The 22,718-nt window shown below is 35.9% G+C and overlaps 1 protein-coding gene across 1 annotated transcript in view; it reads left to right on the forward strand.

The window, feature by feature from the left end:
- The window catches only part of LOC307053089 (multidrug resistance-associated protein 1-like), a gene marked incomplete at both ends in the record, with an annotated part of 85,812 nt that overhangs the window by 43,277 nt on the left and 19,817 nt on the right, over positions 1-22,718 (forward strand). Inside the window, 6 exons of the mRNA XM_079704385.1 lie at positions 2,343-2,519; positions 5,661-5,828; positions 7,003-7,165; positions 12,097-12,172; positions 18,900-18,960; positions 19,410-19,629. Coding sequence (XP_079560511.1) covers positions 2,343-2,519; positions 5,661-5,828; positions 7,003-7,165; positions 12,097-12,172; positions 18,900-18,960; positions 19,410-19,629 — 865 coding nt within the window. The remainder of the gene's footprint in view (positions 1-2,342; positions 2,520-5,660; positions 5,829-7,002; positions 7,166-12,096; positions 12,173-18,899; positions 18,961-19,409; positions 19,630-22,718) is intronic.

Here is a 22,718-nt window from a genome sequence, read left to right on the forward strand (position 1 = left end):
CATTTTTAATCCTAAATATATGTGTCATCCTTATTATATCTAATTTAGTAGTAATATCATAATGATGGCATGGCCAACTTAACATTTAGTATTTATAAGGTGATCTTGTTTACGTCTTTCTGTTTCTCAAGGTTTCACATGAGCATTTTTTTGAGGCATATCATTCCAACGTTCAAATTCTAAGATCCTCTATTCTCAGTTTCTAAGGCTTACATCAGACATCATTCATGCAGAGTATCCAATATTCAATGTTCTTTGATAAAACATCAGAGAGTTAGAGTCCATTTTTGAATTAGCAAAACTTCTATTGTGGTTTTATTATTAAGAATGAAATGAAACAAAAACATTCTCATTTGTATGTGAGATGCAAATGATAATTATAACGATAATAAAAGGAAAAATTTACATCTCTGTGAAAATTGATCAACTTTTTTTCAGCTGCTGTCATACCAGAACATCAAGTCCACACCTCTCAATGTAGTATTTAGTTCCGGTTTTATATTATATACCACTTTTCCCTGTTCTGCAATCTTTTCTCTTGTGTTCTTCACCCTCTGTTCCCCTTATCTTGACTAATGTATATCAAGTATTCAGAACTTCTATCACCCAAGGACAGATTTAATATGCTATTCTAATCAAAGGTTATTCACTAAATGAGACAATTCAAGAGCAATTACTTTTGTGTTCAAGATCAAGTCAGATCAGAACTATATTGTTTTGGCTCAAAAGCCATTCTATGTCTTACATGCTCAACAAGGAGGAATTAAAAGTTAATCTTTGACCTTCAAAGTAGTTGGTAGAAATCAAAAGACTGGTAGTTACACACAGGTCTATGTCAGAAAGTACTTTAAATGTGTGGTATTGTTACAGAGTGCATAATATTCAAAAAACTCAAATCAGTGTTTGGATAGAGTCCATGGGGCAGATTGAATGTGAGTCTCTAGTGCAAATACTGGGAGTCCTTTGGAAGACAAGGGCTAGTTAAAAGGATATTTTAGGGCTTCCCTGGTGGTGCAGTGGCTGAGAATCTGCCTGCTAATGCAGGGGACACGGGTTCGAGCCCTGGTCTGGGAAGATCCCACATGCCGCAGAGCAACTAGGCCCATGAGCCACAACTACTGAGCCTGTGCGTCTGGAGCCTGTGCTCCAAGAGAGGCCGCGATAGTGAGAGGCCTGTGCACCGCAATGAAGAGTGGCCCCCGCTTGCCACAACTAGAGAAAGCCCTCGCACAGAAACGAAGACCCAACACAGCAAAAATAAATAAAATAAATTAAAAGGATATTTTATGTAGCAGAGTCATATTCAAGAATAATGTCAAGACATAAAATTATCAAAAAATGAATTTAAGAGCAGTGAGTATGTGGAAGAGAGAGATATGCTGCCCAGACCCCCTTTTCTAGGAAGGGCTTGCCACCCAGCCTTGGGAGTACATATAACACATCAGCACCTTCATGCTGGCCTCCTGGGGTCCCACTCTGAAAGGCCAGGCCAGTTCAGCCTAACAGAGAACAACTGTGATGGGTGATGCACCTCCATAGCTCTCTGGAGGGTTGACCAAATCTTTGTTGGATCTGGATTGCTGTGTGACTTCCTGCTCTACCCAATCCTCCTTCTTCCTTTTCTTTTCTAAGACTTGATCCCAAGTAAACAACTTGCACCCCAAATTCAATATTATGGGCTGAATAGTATTCCCCCCAAATTCATATGTTGAAGTCCTAACCCACAGTACCTGAGAATGTGACTGTATTTGGAGATAAGGTCTTTAAGGAGGTAATAAGTTAAAATAAGGTCAGTAGGGTGGGCCCTAATCCAGTATGGCTGATATCTCTATGAGAAGAAGAAATTAGGACACACACACAAAGGGAAGGCCATGTGAAGACTCAGGAGAAGAAAGCCATCTACAAGCTAAGGAGATAGGCCTCAGGAGAAGCCAACCCTGCCAACACCTGATCTCACACTTGTGAGAAAAGAAATTTCTGTTGTTTAAGCAACCCAATTCATGGTACCTTGTTAGTGTGGGTAGAGCTGACTAATAAACTCCATGTCTGCTTCCAGAAAATCCCACCAGACAGGTAACTTTGATAGCAGCTAGAGTGAAAGTAAATTAAAGGCACAAAGTAACTCATTTGAAGGGGCCTCTAATAAAAATAAATAAGATTAAAACAGGATATAAGATTAAAATGTAAATAAAATATATTTACATTTAAGCAATAATCTAAATATTTTAAAATTCAATTCAAAGAAAGCAATACCATGGACTAAATATGTTCCTTTAATGTGGTGCATGCAAGTTCTCCTTTTCCCTTGTTAAGAGTATTTATTTTATTTATTTCTTTTTTAGGGCTCTGTGGCTTATGTTTCCCAGCAGGCTTGGATTCAGAATTGCATTTTGCAAGAAAACATTCTCTTTGGTTCTGTCATGCAGAAGCAGCTTTATGAGCGAGTTTTGGAAGCCTGTGCTCTCCTTCCCGATTTGGAGCAGTTACCAAATGGAGATCAAACTGAGATTGGAGAAAGAGTAAGGAAAATATATTTTATCTTATGCAGGAATAAGGAATAATAACATTCCATTCAGCTGTGCTAATAAAATACCTATAGCCTTTTTACTGAGGTCTTGAAGAGCTATAGAACTATAATTTTAAAAAGTCATTGTAGAATTCCTATGAAAGAGACGGCCATATTAAGGATGAATAATTATTTATTATTGACTATTTGGAAAATAGATTAAAAATCAGCAGGAAATTCCGTTGTTAGTATCCAAATGGGAGAATGAAAGCCCACCAAGTGGATCATCAGTGCTTTGCCTTAGTTGCTGGCATAATGCTGTTCACTGTCTAATGAGGGAATAATAGTTTTTTTTCTTCCTGAAGCTCTTGTGCACAAAGTCAAGCCTAGGACAGTAGCAACAGAGCCCCAGTCTCCAATGGTGGCACCAAGACCAGATTCCAACGAGGCTCTGAGAAGATGCTGTCATGAATGTACCTGTTCCATATTTACACATTCCTGCTTAAGAGGAACTTGTTTCCCAGGCATTGTATTCTTTGTTCTATTTTATTTTCATCACATTCATGAATAGTCATTGTGCTGCCCAGTGTTTTGGAGTTAAAAATAAAACAAAGCAAAACAAGATATCATGAGCCAAAGTATGAAGCCCAAGAGATGATCCCCAACCCATGACTAAAAATCTCCACTAATTAAACATGAATGCAAAAGCAGCCTCTGCCTAAGATTCATGTGTACTATGAAGATAAGTGAATAATCCTTAGTGCTTTGAATTTCTGAGAAGAGAGTTAGCATAACATTGTTAGGCATTTTTACCCTGGCTTCAAGTTATTTAATTGTCTTGTTATATAATTTGAAAACTATAGAACAAAACTATAGAAAGGGGAAATATTTAAAATCAAGGGTGTACATTTTGCTGTACATCTGAAACTAACACAACATTGTAAATCAACTATATTTCAATAAAAATTTAAAAAATAAAATCTAGGATGAGGCAAATTTTACCTTTAACTAGACTTATATTGGTTTCATTCATAGCCTGTTACTTTGCAGATGTATTTTCACAAAGTGTTAAATTGATTTAATTTTTTTGCAACCTCTGTGCTTTTTCTGGCATCTTCACTATCCCTTGGTGAAATGGCACCATAGCTAGAATTATGCAGAAATGTGACTTCTTTTTCAAACTTGTTAATACATATTGAACATTATGCTGATAAAGCCAATCTCTAATAAAATGAAATAGCTAAGTATGTAACTAAAAAATTAAGGTGGGAAAATTTCAAAATGTGAAGTATAGATTTAATATAGTCATTAAATGTTATTGCCACTTATAATTTCTGCTTTTTATATTTTTAAATTAAATTTCTCCCAATCTGATGATGTACTTTAAAATAAACATATAATTGAATATTTCAAAAAGAAATCTGTTTACAGCTGTTTATGAGACAACCAAGATAATGAATGTAGAATTTTCCTCACTTTTGTTCATCTTTTTCTTTGGCATTCTTCCATTGAACACAAATAGTTATTAATCTATTATATGCCTTTATTCTGCAATGGGGTATATAAGGGTGAGCAAAAGAGCTATCAATCACCCAGTCTTCAAGGGACTGCAATCAACTGGACCTCTGCCAATGATATTATCAATTGTCTTTACCAATATTTATTTGGACACTATGTGCTGGGAATGCAAGGATAAACTAGGCAGGAGCTCATAGGAGAGTGAGACACTTGACATGTGTATTGCTATTTCTAGCAATGGGAGAGTAAACGGGACACTGCAAGACAAGAAGGGAGGGAATGAATCACTTTACTTGGAACTTTGGGTAGAAGATTGATTTCAAAGAGGACTTAGAGTGAGTATCTTTTGAGTTGAAAAGGGAGGATATGGGCACCCAAGCAGAGTGTATAGGCTCTGCCCAGATATGAAAAGGCAGGCTAGTCTGCTTGTAGGTCACAGTCACTTGAGAAGGCAGCATTGGGTGAGTGGTTGAAAGATGAGTTAATACCAGAATATAAGTATCTTAGGTTTCTACTAAGGAATTTGCTGATGCTCATGGATGATGGGAAGAGAGAGAGATGGACGTACAAGATTTTTAAGCAAGATGATAACATAATTACAAGATACGTGATGACAAGTCAGAGGATGGATTGGAGAGAGGAGCGATTGGGTGATAATAGCTAATGTTGATTGTGTCTGTATTCAGTATTGGCTTTGTCCCAAATATTTTACACTCAGTAAATGCTCACGACAAGCCCATGAGTTGGGGGCTGTTATAATCACACACACACACACACACACACACACACACACATATACATATCATATTACTTTGTATATTTTTTTTTCACTCCTGGCTCCCCTGCTAAAATGTGACCTCCTCATGACAGAGGCTTGGTTTCATTTATGTTTAAATCCCAAGTGCTAGCACAGCATCCAGAATATAGGAGATATTTGTTGAATAGTAGGAGGATGAGAAAGGCAAAGAAGCAATGATATTTTACAATTATAGGGCCCTGGCTAAGTTCTGTGCTGCATGGAGAGCTTTTAAACCAGATCTGTAAACACTAAATATAAAATAAATTAAGTAAATTGGGCCTGGTCCCATAATTCTCCATACATGGCTGTACATGTCGACTTTAATTCTCACGGAGTGATGTATATTCCTTATTCTTGCTTCTTAGAGTTGTACTTTTGCCAACAAGACTTGTACTAATCTTTCTAAGGAAGAAAATAGGACATGTTGATTGCTGCTTTGGTAATTTAGCTATTATTCTCAGTCTCCTATGTGTCAATTTAAAAATGATCACCAGTGTCAGTACACGGCTGGCAGCCAAAAGTTTTCTTTAATGTTCCACAGGCACAACTTTTCAGAGTTAGGGAACTGGAAATTCTTTTCTCTATAACTGTTAGTATCTACTTTGGAAAGCAAGCAATTAAGAGAAAGCAGATATATCTGTTAATTTGCACAAATTAGTGGTGCTAGGAAATAGAGGCTTTTGGAATTTTAGGATAAAGAAAGGTTGGAGTGCTAACCCTGAATTCTTACCTATCCCTGCTACAGAAGAGAATTTGGACATAACTCTATGTGCTTTGAGATTTACACATTTTTCCTCTGGTTTTGTTTTGTTCTTTTTTCTCCTGCTTTATTTTCAGGGTGTGAATATAAGTGGGGGTCAGAGGCATCGTGTCAGTCTGGCCAGAGCTGTCTATAGTGGGGCCGACATCTACCTCCTGGATGATCCCTTGTCTGCAGTTGATGTTCATGTTGGAAAGCAACTTTTTGAAAAAGTGATTGGGTCCTCTGGCATGTTGAAAAACAAGGTAGCCATAGCATCACTTATGCTTTAGTGAGGGAAGGAGAGGATAATCTATGTAGCATTGTACCCAAAATTCTAATATTTTGTTTATTTATTGAAGCAGGGTAGTTAAATTTCATGTAAAGAATGAGATGTTATATTGGTCTTTTACAGACACACTTGAATGAATGTTTTAAAATTTTTTACAAGTTTACTCTGACCACAACTTATGTGATTATTACCTCATTGACTAATACCATATTCAAAGGTGGTTTACATGCCAAAATGAGTTGTTTTTAGCTTAGGTGACTTTTTTTGAAAAGTGGTATTTTGATGCATAGCACTTTTATAAAAAATAGTATTACTTTATTATTTACTACTTAAAATGTGGTATTACTAATCTAGCATTCATAACAATTCAATTGTTTTGTGAAGGAACCAAGAAGAAAGGAATTATTTACCAAGTTCATACTATGTTTGACACTAAATTAGTTCATTTAGTTCTTATGGCAAGTCTCTGAGATAGGCATTATCATTATTCCTGTTTTATACATGAAGAAACTCAGGGCTTATAATGACTTGATGTAGCTTGCTTAATTTAAGAGCCACAGAGATTTTTAAAAGCCTGTCTGACCACAAAACCATACACATCCATTCACAATATGTGTTTACAGATTTATTAATATAGAGAATCCTGGAAAAATTAAATAAATGTATAAAATAATAAAATAAATATTTAAGTAAAGAATAGACAAATGTCTTTACTTATTGAAATGAAACCAAGATAAATCTTCTCATTCAATTTTATGTATATGTATATAATATATGGAAATATTTAAAAATAAAGACTTGAGTCAAACATGTTTTTGTAATGCTACAGGACCTTAGAAAAAGGAAGCAAGAATGACAGTTATAAGATTGTTTTTCATTTGCTGTAAATTTGATTCATTTTTAATGAATGAAAAATACCTGAACTAATGGGTTAAAAATATTTGCTGACTTCTTTTTTTCTTTTTTCTTTTTTTTGTCTAGCAGTGTATCATCATTTATTGTGAAATATATTTATACATGCTGCCTTAATCTGGCACCTACCAAGAATTATACTCTAAAATAGTAAAGACAAAAAATAATGATTACAGCGCTCTTTAAAATGGCTTATTTTTGCCATGTAACCCAGGGAATAAAATACTCTTTTGCAGACTCGAATGTTAGTGACACACAATCTCACACTTCTACCCCTGATGGATCTTATTGTTGTAATGGAAAGTGGCAGAGTAGCACAAATGGGAACATACCAGGAACTTCTGTCTAAAACCAAAAATCTCACGAATTTGCTTCAGGCCTTCAGTGAACAAGAAAAAGGTGAGGACACAGTGAAAAATAAACCTAAGATACAGTGTGCTTACCCATTTTGAAAGCCCATTAATTGCCTGATTTCTTACTATGCACTTTTCTTCATTCATGCTACTTAAGTCAGGAACTGGGTGTCTTCCTTTCTCTAGAAAAGAAACAAGTACATTGGGACACATCAGCTAAAAATCAACCTTGTTTATGATTTTTAAGCAAAATGTTATGCCCCAGGGTCAGTTCGTTCATTTATGAAATAAGAGATTAGATGATTTATAAGCTCTGTTGCAGGTTTAGAATATAATGGGTCTAAACATTCTACTTTCTTTGAAATTAAATCCATATCAAATAAATAATAAATATTTAAAACATACTATTGCATGTTGTAGGAGAGAAACAAAAGAAAAGAAAACCTGAAGAATGAAAAAGGAGAATGATATTTGTCTAACTTTTACAAAATAACAACTGAGTTTATTTACTACTAATCTTTGTTACTATAGTCCTAGTATTTTAAATTAAGATTCATAGATATTTGTGTAAATGAAGTGGTTTGATCTTTATCTAATTAGGACATAAGGATGTTTGAAATCTAGTATTAGTTTAATATTCCAGAGATCAGTCATTTTCCAGCTCTGAAAGTTGGATGTACCATTATCTTTTTCCAGCTGTAGATGTTTTCTCATGTGTACCACCATCATGATCCTTGTTCTATACCTTTCCAGAACACCACTGAGAAATGGCTGTAAAGCTAGTGAACTATTTCATAATTGCAGGCTAAAAGAAGACATATAGAGTTATTCTTAGCATTTCCTACATGAACGGTATCTATTCATTCACTTTACACTTTACCTGGATATAAAAGTCAGAAAGATATGAAACTGGTTTATAACAAGATCAGTGCGAATTAGTATTTTAATGCCATGAAATCAAAAAGCAGAGACATTTTGCTGATGTGTTTCTCTAAGCTAATACACATTAGGTATGCACTACTATGTTTTTTATTCCTTGTTTATACTCCTTTCTCAAATTTAAATATTCTATATGTAGACACATTCAGAAATACCTGATCTATTGTCAGGTGGCTGTGATCAATCTTAATAAAAGAAGACCTTGTCTTTTCTTAATGGCTAGCAGTTTTGGAAATGAGCCCTTGCCTATTTGGTCAGACTAAGTAATAATTTATATTTAGTGTGTAGGAAAGATATATCTATGAGGGTCTCTGAGGGCTGCAATGAGGATGTGGTCATTTTCTCTATCCCCAGCACTTAGGTAGCCTCATGTTAGGCAAATAACAGGTACTCAGTAGCTGTTTGTTAAACAGATGAATCTGCCTCCATTTTTTCTACCAAAAGTATGTCTCCTCAGAGTGAATGGGATGATTTGTAATGCTATGATCCAGGATATATTTTTTGCTATTTATTTTAAAGGCAACATGAAATATAAGTTGTATTACTTTGGAAAATATAGCTCTGAAAGCAGGCAGTGTGTAAGTTTTAAGTTCAATATTTAATCTACCATAAAATATGGAACACAATTTTGAAAGTTGTGGAATTTGCTCTTGTTTAAGTCTCCAGTTTTGGAAACAAACATCATACCTCCCTCCATTGATATATCTTATGTACACCAGTCCTCTGTGGTAACAAGTGGAAAACATTCTTGAAGTTGAGCTGGCATTAATAGATGTTACTATCTTAGCAACAGAAATATGACATATTTAGGAAAATGTAAATTGAACTTTCTTCTAATTACTTCAGTATTGTATCTTTTCTGTTAAAATTCAGAAAGGTGGTGAGTAGAGATCATTTTTGTACTAGAAATAGAATATGTTTTTTACAATGAATATTTCTAGGATTTGATTTATTTGGATGCTGAGTAAAAAATATATAAAGTCTTTTAAAAAGCAGGCATAAAATTACTCATGTTAATACTAGATAGATAGATATTTGTAAAAGGTCAGCCATATATATTGTAATTTTATTAGTGACCACACAGAGCAGAACAAAAATAGATTAACTGATATAAAATTGATATAAAACATCCCCCAGACAACAACTTCAAACCTGGTTACATTTAGTCACATTCCTGCAGTATTGCCCTTAGACCTGGGCCAATTTGACCCAGTCCTGTACTACATCTCTGCTCTGCCTTCCCTGGCTGGCTCTCTGGCCAAGGCCTAGGGATTGTGCCCATCGGGGGTCCTCTTCCCATCCCCCCACTCCTTGACCACTCCAGGTAATTGGAGTCCCAGAGTTCTCTGCCCATATGACATAAATTTGCTCCAAGGACCTGGGCTCTCATTCTTTAGTTCTACCCTCTTAAGGGTTGACTGCTCTACTGGCATTCACTACTCCTTGGATAAAGGATTTTTTTTTCTTGGAGGAGGGTTAACAGAGTCTGGACATGTAGCTGAGGCAGCCACAGACATGGTGAGGGGTGGAGCTGGGGTGGGAGAAAACCCAGCAAGGACCTTGACCACATCACCCGGGACTACTGCATTCCCCAGAGGAACTCGCAGGACTGCAAACACTCTCACCTGGATTTTGCCTTCCAGGTGGTTGGGAAGGTGTATGTGTTAGGGTAAGCGATAGAACTTATTTACCAGTCTGTTAGTTCCATCTATAACTGTCAAATACGTAGAAGTATGGTATGTGGGCCTACATTTATACTCTTGCCCCAGTTACCACAAATGTTAGGTGCAGGCCTGTCCCTGTGGGGAATTTCTTTCTCTTCTTTGCATAAGTAGTGAATAAAAACCAACTTATATCTGAGAACATTTTTATCGGAATTTAGAAGAAAGAGGGCTACAGGACAGAGTGTGATTTGAGAAGTGTGATCCCCACTTCTAAATTCAATCTGTGGTCTATCATTTATTTTTTATGATTTATTCTTTTTGGCCTTGAGTCTATTCAGGAATTACTTTTAAAAGCACACAATATTTCCATTTAAAATTTTTTATTAACTGAATGTGACATGAAAGTGGGAGTAAAAGTCAGCACAACATAGTAGAAAAAACATGGGGCCAATTTCAGGAGCCCTGGGTTCTGGTTCTAGCACTGATAATTATATGAATCTTTGTAAAAATGACCTCTTTTCATTCTTCCCATTTATGAAAAATGGGACTTGAACTAGATCTGTTTGTCCTGGTGTCTGATATGGAAATGAACAGTGTACATTTTTATCACTCCCTTGCCCCCAAAACTGCTTATGACCCAGACACTTTTTCTTTTCCTATAATTCTCACTCTCACTACCAGAGTTGATGACAGATAAGTAGAGTTTACAGTATAATTTGGTTTGGATACATCAGATCTCTAAAAATCCATCTAGCTCTGAAAAATCTATAAGTCTCACCTTATCGGGATATTATATAAGAGGTGAGAATCAGAGGAGAGAAAAGAGTTTATGAAAAAAGATATGACTAAAGATAAATTTACATATTTATAGGTTTAGTCTAGGATAATTCTTACCCATACTAATAATACTGATGATAGCTAAGATGTCTTGGGTATTAATTCTCTCAATATAGTCACAAGTGTTTTACTTAATTCTCCCCAAAACCCCCTGAGGCTATATGGTCCTAATTTTACAAAGAAGATATACATCTTGCCCAAGTTAAGACAGTGTAAGTTTCAGAATTTGAATCCATCACTGCCTCTGTTTCATGTCAGAGGCCAATCAAACTCTTAAACATTGTACCAAACCTGTAGGAAAAAGTACATTGACTTAGTGTGAAAGACAGGAAGGAGTGTAGGGCTCGGCTCACTCTTGCTCTCTCCATCTCTCTGTCTTTCTTTTTTTCTCTCTCTCTCCCTCTCTGTCTCTTTGACACCTTTGGGTTTCAGGCAAGTCACTTATCCTATCTGAGTTTTACTTCTCCCTTCAAGATAAGGGTAAACTTACCTGTTCTCTTTATCTTATCAGCTCATTTTGGCACTCAACTTGTATAATGTATGTGAACACGTTCTATAAACTATAAATATATAAATTCAAACATTATTATTATCAGCTATAAAGATGAAAATGTGCCTTAGGCAGGAGAGGATGTAACATCCCCAAATTGAATTTTAATTCTGTGAGACATGGAATCCCACGTTTCTTAGAGGTACTTGATGTAAATCAGAGGCTTCCTTTAAGGACCAGATGTTTACTTCTAGAAATAAGAAAACATAGAGTTCATATAAGAGACCTTAGAAATCTCCAAGTCCACTTCCTTCTTTTTAAAGATAAGAAGTCCGAGATTCAAGGAGGTTAAGTATTACACTGTGGGAAAAGACAAAAATCTGCCTAGCTCTGAGATGTTTCCCATAGAATTCACTAACAGTAAGTTGAACCTCAGTCTTGTAATTCTAGATGTGTGACTTTGATTAATGCTACCTGCTTTACTTCTCTGTGCTTTTAATCTGTAAAATAGGGATAATCGTAGCATCTTCCTCACAGGGGTAGTTTTGAAACATAAGAGTTAAAATATGTAAAGTATTTAGAACATTGCCTGCCACGTAGGAAGCTATTATTAGTGACATTAGTAAGAACATGACAGAGATTCGAGGATTACCATTGCATGCTCTTAATACTTTTCACAATAATAACATTTGTCTATAAGACTTGATGATATTGCTTTTTTTTTTTTTTAAGACTGGAGTCATGTTCCTCTTGGGCAAATACTTAAACCTTCTGTGGAAGATCCAAAACAAGTTAGCACTCCTCTCTAATGTCTAAGAAAGAACTTCTCTGTAGGCTTTTTCATTACGGAGTCTTAGTTTTATCAAGACATTACAAAACATTTTAGGTGAATAGGAAATAATGGGGAAAATGAAAGGCTCCCAGTATACCTATGGATCCAGAACACAAAAAATTCTCTAACTTGTATAATCTTTCAGCGTATTTCTCTCTATTTTGTGCATTGTTTGCTTTTATGGATATAAAAGCACTCACCATCTTCTTCCGCAGCTCATGATTTAAAGCGAGTCAGTGTAATCAACTCCAGAACTGTACTGAAAGAACAAATCCTGGAGCAAAATGGTAGGTGAGTATTAGGGTAATACCAGGTTCATAGGGATTATGGACTAATTAATTACATTTTTTAGCATTTAAAATGCATGCTATAAAAATGATCTGTACATTATGATGGGTACAAAATGTACTTAGTGGTTTCCAAATTTTATACTATAAGTTACATGGTTGTATCTAAGTTTTTAAGTGAGATGTATGTGACTTAATTTGGGACACATAGTAACTCTCAGTAATTTCTAGCCAAATTCTACTAGAAGAAATCTACTTGGATTTGTGTGTGTGTGAGATAAGATATACCCCAAGTGAATCTGTTTAGAAAAATAGGAGGAAGGAAGGGAAGGAGGGAGGAAAAGAATGATAAGGGAAAGGAAGAGAGAAATAAAAATAATAAAACTTTGACCCTGATTAGATTGTTATATTATACTTCTTTTTCATTTTTGTAAGGAACTAAAATGAACAGTGATTGAAGCAAATTAACCTAATCAGTTATTTGCCCTAATACTCCAACAGTTGCAAAGAGGAGACAAAAAAAAAAAAAAGAATAATAACAAAAAGTGGTTTAAAAAGTAAGTGGCTAGAATTATAGGGAGCTGTCACTGGTCAAAGTTGCTAAAATGGAGAATTGGAATGGATTAGAGAGAAGCAAATACTTCAGGATCCAATAGCTCAGAATTTTGTAGTTTTGACCTTGAGTGAAAGAATGGGTCTTGAATTTATTATTTTTTTTTGAAAGGATTGGATATTCCTGTGGTTGTGTGATTATGTGGATGTTGCAGCTTGGAGCTTTGTGTACATACCAGGTTTAGCTGACTGAATAGGTAAATTAAATTATTCCTCTGGATCATAAAGACCTTGGACTGCTTTTCTTCTTTATTGTCTTGGTGTTGTCATCCAGTCTCATGACTTTAATTACCTTTACTCCAAGTTTATATCCCCAGCCCAACCTGTCCTCTGATCCCCAGAGTTGGACCCTCCTCTTTGATGTCTAATCTTCTTAGCTAATGGCAACACTGTTCTTCCAGTTGCTTAGATAAAATATCTTGCAATCACCCTTGACCTCTCTCTTACTCCATATCCAATCCATCATCAAATCCCATTGGCTCTATCTTCAAAATATATCCAAGAATCCAGAATTCAAACACTACTCATCACTGTCACAGCTTCCCTTTGTCCAAATCACTATCATTTCTCCCATGAATTATTATAATTGTCTTCTTACAGGTCTTCCTGCCACCAGCCTTGCCCTGTACAGTCTGTTTGCAGCATAACATCCAGAGTGGTTTGTTTTACAAATATGAGTCAGATCATGTCATTCTTCTGCCCCAAATCTCCAAAAGATTCACATCTCAGAGTAAAATCCCGAGTCCTCACAATGACCTATAAAGCCTTGGAGGACCTGGACCTGTTTACCTTTCTCAGAACCTCCTAAAGCTCATCTCACTATTCTACTGCAGCAAGACTGACTCTGCTATTCCTGTAAGACTAGGCATGCACCTCCCCTGGTGCCTTTGCACTTTCCGATCCCACTGCTTAAGGCATATTTCTCCCACATATCCATATGGCTTGCTCGCCCATCTTCTGCAGGTCTTCTGCTCAAATGTCACCTCATCAATGAAGACCTAGTTAGCCACCCTATTTTATACCACAATACTTTTTACCCCTTCCATGCTTTTTCCCCCATAATTTTTACTAATTATCAGCATACTGTAAAATATACTTATTTACTTTTATTTTGTCTTTCTCTTACCTCTAGGTTATAAGCTTTATAAGAGCAGGAAGTTTTGTCTTTTTGTTCACTCTTCTATTGCCATCTACATAACACATTTCAACTAAACACTGAATAACATGTGTTCAGTAAGTATTTTGAATGGGTGAATAAATAACTAGAGACTGAAAGCACACTCAAGGAACTTTTAATCCATCATTTATTTTATTTTATTTTTCTTACCATTATAACAATAAGTTTCATTTAAATGAGTGTCAGTTTTTAAGGATATCCAAGAAAAGCAAAAAACAAAACAAAACAACAACAAAAAAAACCCCACTGAAACAGACTTTGAAATTTCTGGGCTGTGGGATCTTCAAATCTCTAAATTATAAAGAGAGTTTTCACCTGTGTATAATCTCACCATACACTCAATAAGTAGCTTGCTTTAAGGCTTAAATCTTAAAAATCAATAAGTATTGTTATAAACATAATCATACCCTTTCCTCTGTAATAAATCATTTTTTCTATTTATAAGTCACGGTTAGTCATATCCAAATTGAACCTCTTAAAGTTTTTGTGAACCACTTTTACAAAATTTCTCCTTGAAAAAAGCACCCCAATCCCTATAAACGTTTGTTTACAGAACTGGTTTCTAAACATTTCTCAAGTTCTGGCGGCTCAAACAGAAGCCAGCATGCTGAAACTTACTTCTTCAGTAGAGTACATCAAAAAGATCACCACAATTCTCCTATGACACATTCATGTCAACAGAACCCAGCATCAAACTTACTTTTTAATGACTGTGATAAAAATGTTATTGGAGGTCCATGGATCCCTGCATACCAATCTTTTCTTGTTTTTAGGCATGGCAATTATATCATTTTTATCTTTTGTTTGAGAGGTCAGAGACCTATTTTCATTTCTCCAAAATATGTGCATCTTTGCCTACTTCCATGTATTTCCTAGTTTATTACTTTCTATACTATTCCTAGTCTAGCTTTCATCTTTTTTTTTATCTGCTTTACTATTTGGTAAGATATCATTACATGGAGAAAATTTTCCTGGCTTTCAACTTAATTTTTTTTAACCTTACCCAATTATTTCCAATTTATGCAGAATTAAGATAGACTAGAGATTGGAAGATACAAACAGACAAGAACTTCACAATGCAGACTCTCTACAGTGGGATGTACTGAGATAGAACAATGAATCTTCCTCATGGAAGGGTTCACAGGGAAACTAACTACCCATCAAGAGGGAGGTGGAAAGGAAGTTGGACCGAATAATGACTGACAGTCCCTCCCTTTGAAACTTAAGAGTTAGAATTACATTATGATGTTAGTTTTGTTTTCAAATGGGGACTAAAATAAGTTGAACTGTTTCAATATTTTGTTTTTCATTTTTTGGTTTAAATGTATATGGTATATATTATTTTATTTCCTTAAATATATATTACTATCTTCCCTGACCAAAATAAACTGGAAATGCTATTTTAGTATCTAGACTGCCCCCTTCTGGCTTTCATGTCAGACTCTATTAATCACTTTAATCCTCCCATACATACTCTATACTTTGCAACTGTATGCTCAGTTCAGGGATAACGGTTTCAGTATGTTAATTTTATATATTTTATACAAAAATATGCAGACCGGTATTATGCCAACTTTCCCAAGGGTTTCTGAAGGACAGAGCAAGACTCATTTTTAAAACTTCTCTACCAGCATAAAAAACTTTGCTCTTTTAAAATTAAAATAAAACCTGCTATTCACAACAAAATGCCCAGGACCAAATGCAGAACTTTTGTGGAAAAAGGATAATTAACATTGTAGTTTGGAAAAACAGTACCCTCCTGTGTAGTGGCCAGTAAATTATTGGTCTTTCTTAGTTATGTCTAATTAGGATGCTTTAATTCCCTTTTAACAGTTGGGTTCATAGCATTTTATATCCAGCTACATTAAGAATTAATTTTTTGGCTTGACACCAATGCTAAATTTGCTTATCCAAACAGAAGCCATGCCAAGGGCTTGAAGGATGATGACAGTAATTAACCCAAATCATATACCAGGAGCTATTCCAATGAAAGTGTCTGTTAAATAGTGTATCTTTTCCTGATGGTAAAGCTGATCCTACAAAGGGCATGCATGTACTGCAACCTCCCACAGAATGTTTCTTGACACTAATGCCAGAGATGGAAAGGGAAGAACTACTGGGCTGATCAAATAGCCATTTCTTATTCTGATAAACAAAATGGGAAATGTGGAGAAATGGGGGCATGTACCTCAGTTTAGAATTTCTAGAGGTCAGTTTGATATTAGATAGATCAAATGACTTAGAATGTAGCATATCTCATGCTCCTATGTCCCTACAAGGGACCATGAGAGATGTGTAAAGAGAATTATCATTACAGCAATAATTAAAGCAGGAAAAATTTGCAACCAGTATAAATTTTGATTTTGTTAAATAAATCTTAATATAGTAAAATGATAAAATATGATATTGCCATTTGACAAAATATAATGCTGTAATAGAATAATATTTGAGGTTCATTATATACTGAGTTACAAAGACGATGGGTAAATTTTTTAAAAAATTAAGACTTGTTATAGAGCAGCATTTGAATTATGATACCACACATGTAGAGAAAAGACTATAACAAGCCTCACCAGCATGTTAGCACTAAATATCTCTGGAATATAGCATTATGAGTATTTTGTTTCTGCTTCTCTTCCTCCTCTGTTTTCTCTCTTCTCTCTCCTCTGTTGTCTTTCCACCTCTTCATGCCATTCTGTATTTTCCAAACATTTCTTCAGTAACACAATTCCAGAGGAATTGACAGCTACTTAGTGATTGGTTGGAAATGTGTCAATGTTGAGACAGAGGAAGTGTTGTGGCCAGAGAAAGCTTTTGAGGAGGTAGGAAATAACTGGTTTCATGTAGGGTGTGTTTGAGATAACCAAACAGAGATGAAGTAGGTGGCAAGTAGGTTTTTTACCCTATGGATCTGGAGCTCAAGGAAGAGACATGGACTTGAGAAATCCATGTGAGAGTCACCCACAAAGACGAAGGTTGTTGAAACTGGGAATGGATGAGAGTGCTCAGAAAAGAGTGTGGAACATAGCAAGGAAATAATGACTAGAACGGAGCCTCAGGAAATATAAACGTTAAAGGAAGACAGAAACTAATGGAGGCCCAAAGAGGTGGGAGAAAACACAAATGTGTGATGGTAGGGAAGTAAAAGGAAATGTCTCTTCAACAAGGGAAAGGTCAATGATGTTAAATGCTATGGAGAGTTTAAGTGAAATAATTTTTAAAGTGTCCCATGAGTACAGCAATAAGTATTGTACTTATTTTATCAAAGCCCCGTTGATGGAAACCGTTTCAGCCAGGTGCCAGAAAGTTCGAGGAGAGAAAGGTGGTTTGGCAGAAAAATGTTTGGCTACAGAAAGAAGGCAAGAAGTAGGATAGTGACTGAACATAGAGTTGAGGATGGAATCATTTTTGTGGTGATGGTATTAATTATAAGATGAGAAAAATGTGGAGTTCTCTGTGGGCTGAAGGGAAGGAGTTGCTAGAAAGGAAGAAGATGAAGATTAGAAAAGAGAGGAAACAATTCAGTGTCTCCTAGATTTGCCTTAAGCTAAGAATCCCTTGCATCATTTGTTTAAAAGACAGATTTCTCGAGGGGAAATCTTATAATTTGCATTTTTAAAAAAACACTGTCAAGTGTGTCATCGACAGGAAAGTGTGGAAACGCTATATTTAATAAATGTATTTTGAGAAAATGGGGCAGAATGGGATTCAGCTCATGAGGTTATCCTTAGATCTGAGGAGAAAACTACCTTTGTTTTTTACAGGAGAGAATTAGAAAAGGCTGGGTGGAGATGCAGATAAAAGTAGAATTGTGGTGACTGACTTCCCTATCTGCTTTGACTTTCTCCATCAAGTAGGACATGGGGGCCCCTTCTGAGAGAGATGCAAGAATTTCTAGGCACTATACAAACCCAGGTGGAAGGAAGATATTAATTTATGGTGGAGCCAGTTTGCTGGACTCTATGATCTTTTGAAGCAGCACTCCACAGATGGGCAGCAAGTGTGACAAAGGCTAACTTGTCAGTTTTAACGTTGACATTTAATTGAAAGAAAGCTATTAAAGTTCAGAATGTCACCACAGTTTGGATGACATGGTAATCATGGAGTACAGGTTGGATAATAAAAGGAATCGAGACAGGGCCTAGGTTTGCCTGGGGCTGAGAGTTTCCCAGATGTGGGACAGTCAGTGCTAAAACCAGGAATATCCCAGGTAAACCAGGATCGTTAATCATCTTAGGGGGCAAGGATGATAGAAAGTTACATTTTCGAACTGGGGGTCTAGGTAGAATAAAAACCAAATACAGTGAAAGTAACTGAATGTACAACTTAGAAATAGAAAAGGTTATGTTATGGCCAGGGACTGAAACAATTGGAGTCAAGTTTTCAGAGGTGGATTTGTTCCAGGTAATAAGATTCATGGTTTGCGGTCATGAAAGTTGATGGCCAATGTAGAATGCAGATGGAGGACTCTGGAAGTATGAAGGTCATGAAGGTGAAAAGAGATTGAGTTTAATACAGTTGTTCTTGTCAGCTGTGACATCACCCAGAATGGTGGCAGGATGAAGTGGGACAAATTAGCCTGATGCTAGTCTTCTGAGAGGACAGGAGGCAAGTAGATGTGGAGGCACAGATTATGGTACAGCCAGATGGCATTGTCTTACACAATCTAGGGATTTAGCTCAAGTTTGAAGGATAATTATCTAGAAGAAGCAGTGAAAAAAATCATACAATATGCCCTGGCCCTAAAATATATGGGGTAAAAAAGAATAAACAATCTCCCTTCCAGAAGATTAAAGGAACAATGTTATTATCAAGGCAAGTCAGGTCTCTGTTAATGAAGCAGAAGAGTATGCAACAAAGTGGTTGAGAATGTTTAACTTTAAAAAAAATGTTTAGTTGATCTAAAAACCTAAAAAAAATGTACATCGTCTTGCTTTATCAGGCCCTTATTGGATCAAGGAAAACAGTTCTCAGTGAGAAAAGAAAAGGTCCCTGTTGGAGGGGTAAGCACCAGAATAACTAGTGTTATTTGTTACTAACCACTCAAATATAAATGTTATTAATAAATACCATATGTTTTTCATTGAATTTGAGGAAGGTTGCTATATGATAGTTTGAAGAAATTGAATTAAATGGAACAGGTGGACATTATAGTGGTGTTTAATTAGGATTAAATGTTATTTAGCTATGTATATTCTGGTTTACTAATAATAGTAACTAACATTATTTCAACTTTATTTTTAAGTGCTCAGGACTGTGCAGGCACTTTGCTTGTACTTATAAGATGGCTACTAGTATTACTCCAATTTATAGAAGAGTAATCTGAGGATTAGAGTAGTTAGTAACTTGGACCAAGATCATAAAGCTTAGTATATGTCAGAGCAGGATTTAAATCTAGCTTGTGTGACTTTTAAGTACAATAACTTTTTTTTTTAAACAACTTTGCTTTTAGGTGAAGTTCTCAATCATTCTGAAGTACCTCCAAGCCTTCGGCTGGCTCTGTGTATGGCTGAATGTGGCCACTTACCTGGGGCAGAATTTGGTGGGAATTGGACAGAATCTATGGCTTAGTGCCTGGGCAAAAGAAGCAAAGCACATGAACGATTTCACAGAATGGAAGCGAATAAGAAGCAATAAACTTAACATCTATGGATTATTGGGATTAATGCAAGGTTAAACAAAAAGTCTAGCTGCCTTTCTTTTCTCTTTCTAACCTAACTGATTCAGATGCAAACATAGGGCATTGTTTTACTTTTTAAAAATCTATGTCATAATATTCAAATACTTTGGGATAAGTCAAATGCCTGTTTTTAATTCACCATATTTGCAAGAGTAAACAAAAACTTGTATGTGTCAACTACATGGCCCACACTGAATATTATCAATTTGTCTCACTTAATCTTGACAATAAGTATTTAGAAAGGTGTCATTATCCCCATTTTACAGCTGAGGAAACTGAGTCTCATATGTTAAGTCAGTCAGGACTCAGAAGTCTTGAATACATGGCTGTCCACTGTATGTGTGAGGCTTGTGACTGATGTGAAGATCAGTAAGTGAGTCTTAAAAACTGCATTGTAAGTAAAGCTTAAAAGTACATTGCAAGCAATATTCGTGTAAAAGTAGTGAAAGAAAACACTGTGAGGATTTAGAGCAGGGGAAAGCCATATTTGGTTGAGAGATTAAGGTAATTTCCAAGGCATAGTTGGCATTTGAGGTGACACTAAAAAGATGGATGGAATTTTGTCAGGGATCACAGAGGACAAAAGCTGATAGATGCAGAGAAAGATGTGAATAAAGACAGATGGGGAAGGTGAGGGGGATATAGGCATAGGTGAGGATGCCAGTCTGAGTAGTCTTTAGGTTATTGATAGGGCAGTAGGGGAACTAGAAATGGAAAGGTAGTTTGGAGATGATAGTTGGAAAGGCAAGTAGAAAACTTTGAGAATTGGGGAAAAAGAAGTAACAGAATTTGGAGTTATTTTTCAGAATAAGAATAAATTTTCAGTGATGAAAAAAGATGGATTTTTATTGGTGGGACTAAAGTCAGAGACCAGGGAGAAGTTGGGGTTGGTAGGGAAAAAATAATCAAGGATCTTCAGGAGTCTAGATGGGAGATAATCTAGTACAAAAAGATCTCTTATCTGATGCATCTCCTTGTCACCCAAAGCACCTAGACTAGTGCTAACCAATGGGTAGGGAATGCAATAAGATTTGAATAAAGTATGAATGGAGGAAGGGTCAGAGAGCTGCAGTGGGACTGGAGCAAAGGGATGGATAGGAAAGACACTGCAGTGAAAACATATGTAAGAATTGCTGATTTGTGGGTAGGAAGAGAACATCACTCATGATTTTGAAGTTTGGGTAATTGAGAGAACAATGAAGACAAAAATAAAGAAACCAGGGATGAGGGAAGTCAGTTGGTAGAGCAGAGAAATGATTAATTCAATTTGGAGCACATTTAATGGGAAGTGTGGATACATATTTTTCTGCTGTTTTTTTTCTCCCCAGTAGCAGAATAGATACACATTGTCCTTCAAAGAAGTTAGGTGATTTGAAAGAGTAAGAAGAAAGACACTCAAAAGTATAGTACTCAAAAGTGTAGAACAATTAAAGGGAAGATATTTTTAATTGATTAATTAATTAACTTTTGGCTGCATTGGGTCTTCGTTGCTGCGCGCAGGCTTTCTCTAGTTGCGGCGCGCCGGGGCTACTCTTTGTTGCGGTGCGCGGGCTTCTCATTGTGGTGGTTTCTCTTATTGTGGGGCACGGCCTTTAGGCACGAGGGCTTCAGTAGCTGTGGCACACGGACTCAGCAGTCGTGGCTTGTGGGCTCTAGGGCGCAGGCTCAGTAGTTGCGGCACACGGGCTCAGCCGCTCCACGGCATGTGGGATCTTCCCGGACCAGGGGTCGAATCCGTGTCCCCTGCATTGGCAGGCAGATTTTTAACCACTGCACCACCAGGGAAACCCAGGGGAAGATTTTTTAAATAGACAATTTTTTATGTGTTTATAAGAAGAAAGGAAAACAAAGTGAAGGAGATTGATAAATTCAAATAAGAAATAACAAAGCCATCTATGTGGAAGTCTTGCTATCTAGGGATATGCATAAGGGAAAACAGAGATGCATGCTTTTGGTAACAGAAAATGAAGATAACATTTAAAAATTTGTGATTTAGTGCCTTGCTTCTGTTTTCTGCTCTCCTATCTTATTTTTATTGTGTGACCATAGTACTTCTTATAAGTATCTCCATCAGAAAGTAAGCAAATATTGTGAGACAAATTTATATTTGTTTTGTCATTCTGTTAACAACATTCATTGAGGAAAGAGTTGTTATGTTAACAACTAAAATGAGTTACAAGGACTCAGAATATGTTTGGTTTTGAGTCAGTGAATCAAGTTTTTTGGCTTGTGGTTTGCAACTCGAGGAAAAAGTAGGTATAGACATCTAGAATGCTGAGCAGCAAAAGAAATGTCCCATATACATCTCTATATCTATGTCTGCCACACATATATAGGAGGGTTAAACTCTTACCAATCCAGTGAGCTCATGTTACAGTTTTAAGGGAGACTCAATATCCTTCGGAGAATATTTTAAGTGAGCAAATACTGTTTTTCCTATACTAGACAAGGTATGCAAGTTTAGTGTTCAAAATTTTACTTGTGTAAAGTCTTACTTTTAATTAACTATCAGTAGGTATAGAAAGTATTTTGTAGTAAAGGTAACAGATTATGCAGAGTTTAATCAAAAAGATTTTTTCCTGATTGGATTTTTGTTTTTAGCATTTAAAAACACTTAAATGTTTGACTTGTTATTAAATACAATTATAAATTATTTATTAAGAAATGAAAATATATAATTTCTGATTTTTTTAGTAGTCTGCAGCCGTGTCCTATGGAACCTGGTTCAATCAAGAGCAGGCTGTATTCACTGACATCATCAAAGCTCACAGTATTTTTTGAGCTTTAAAACATAAATAGCACTTTCACATGTTAATACCAGAGGCTATGAATAATATAGAAGGCTAACATTCAAAGAAAACTGGAGTACTGAAGCAGAAAACATTGCATCTATATTTTATAACAATAATAAAGATCTTACCTTATCTTCTGAAAAAGAAATAGCCCTGAACATTTTATTCCTGGTTCCCAGCTATTTCCTTTAGAATCTCTAAGGCACTCTGAACATCCTTAATCTATTGTGTTTTATGCCCCTTTGTTAGGAACTTCCTTTTCCAACCCAATGTGTAAAATATAGGAGCC

The sequence above is a fragment of the Hyperoodon ampullatus genome, assembly GCF_949752795.1.
Source record: "Hyperoodon ampullatus genome assembly, chromosome: 5".
In the NCBI taxonomy this organism is placed as follows: Eukaryota; Metazoa; Chordata; class Mammalia; order Artiodactyla; family Ziphiidae; genus Hyperoodon; species Hyperoodon ampullatus.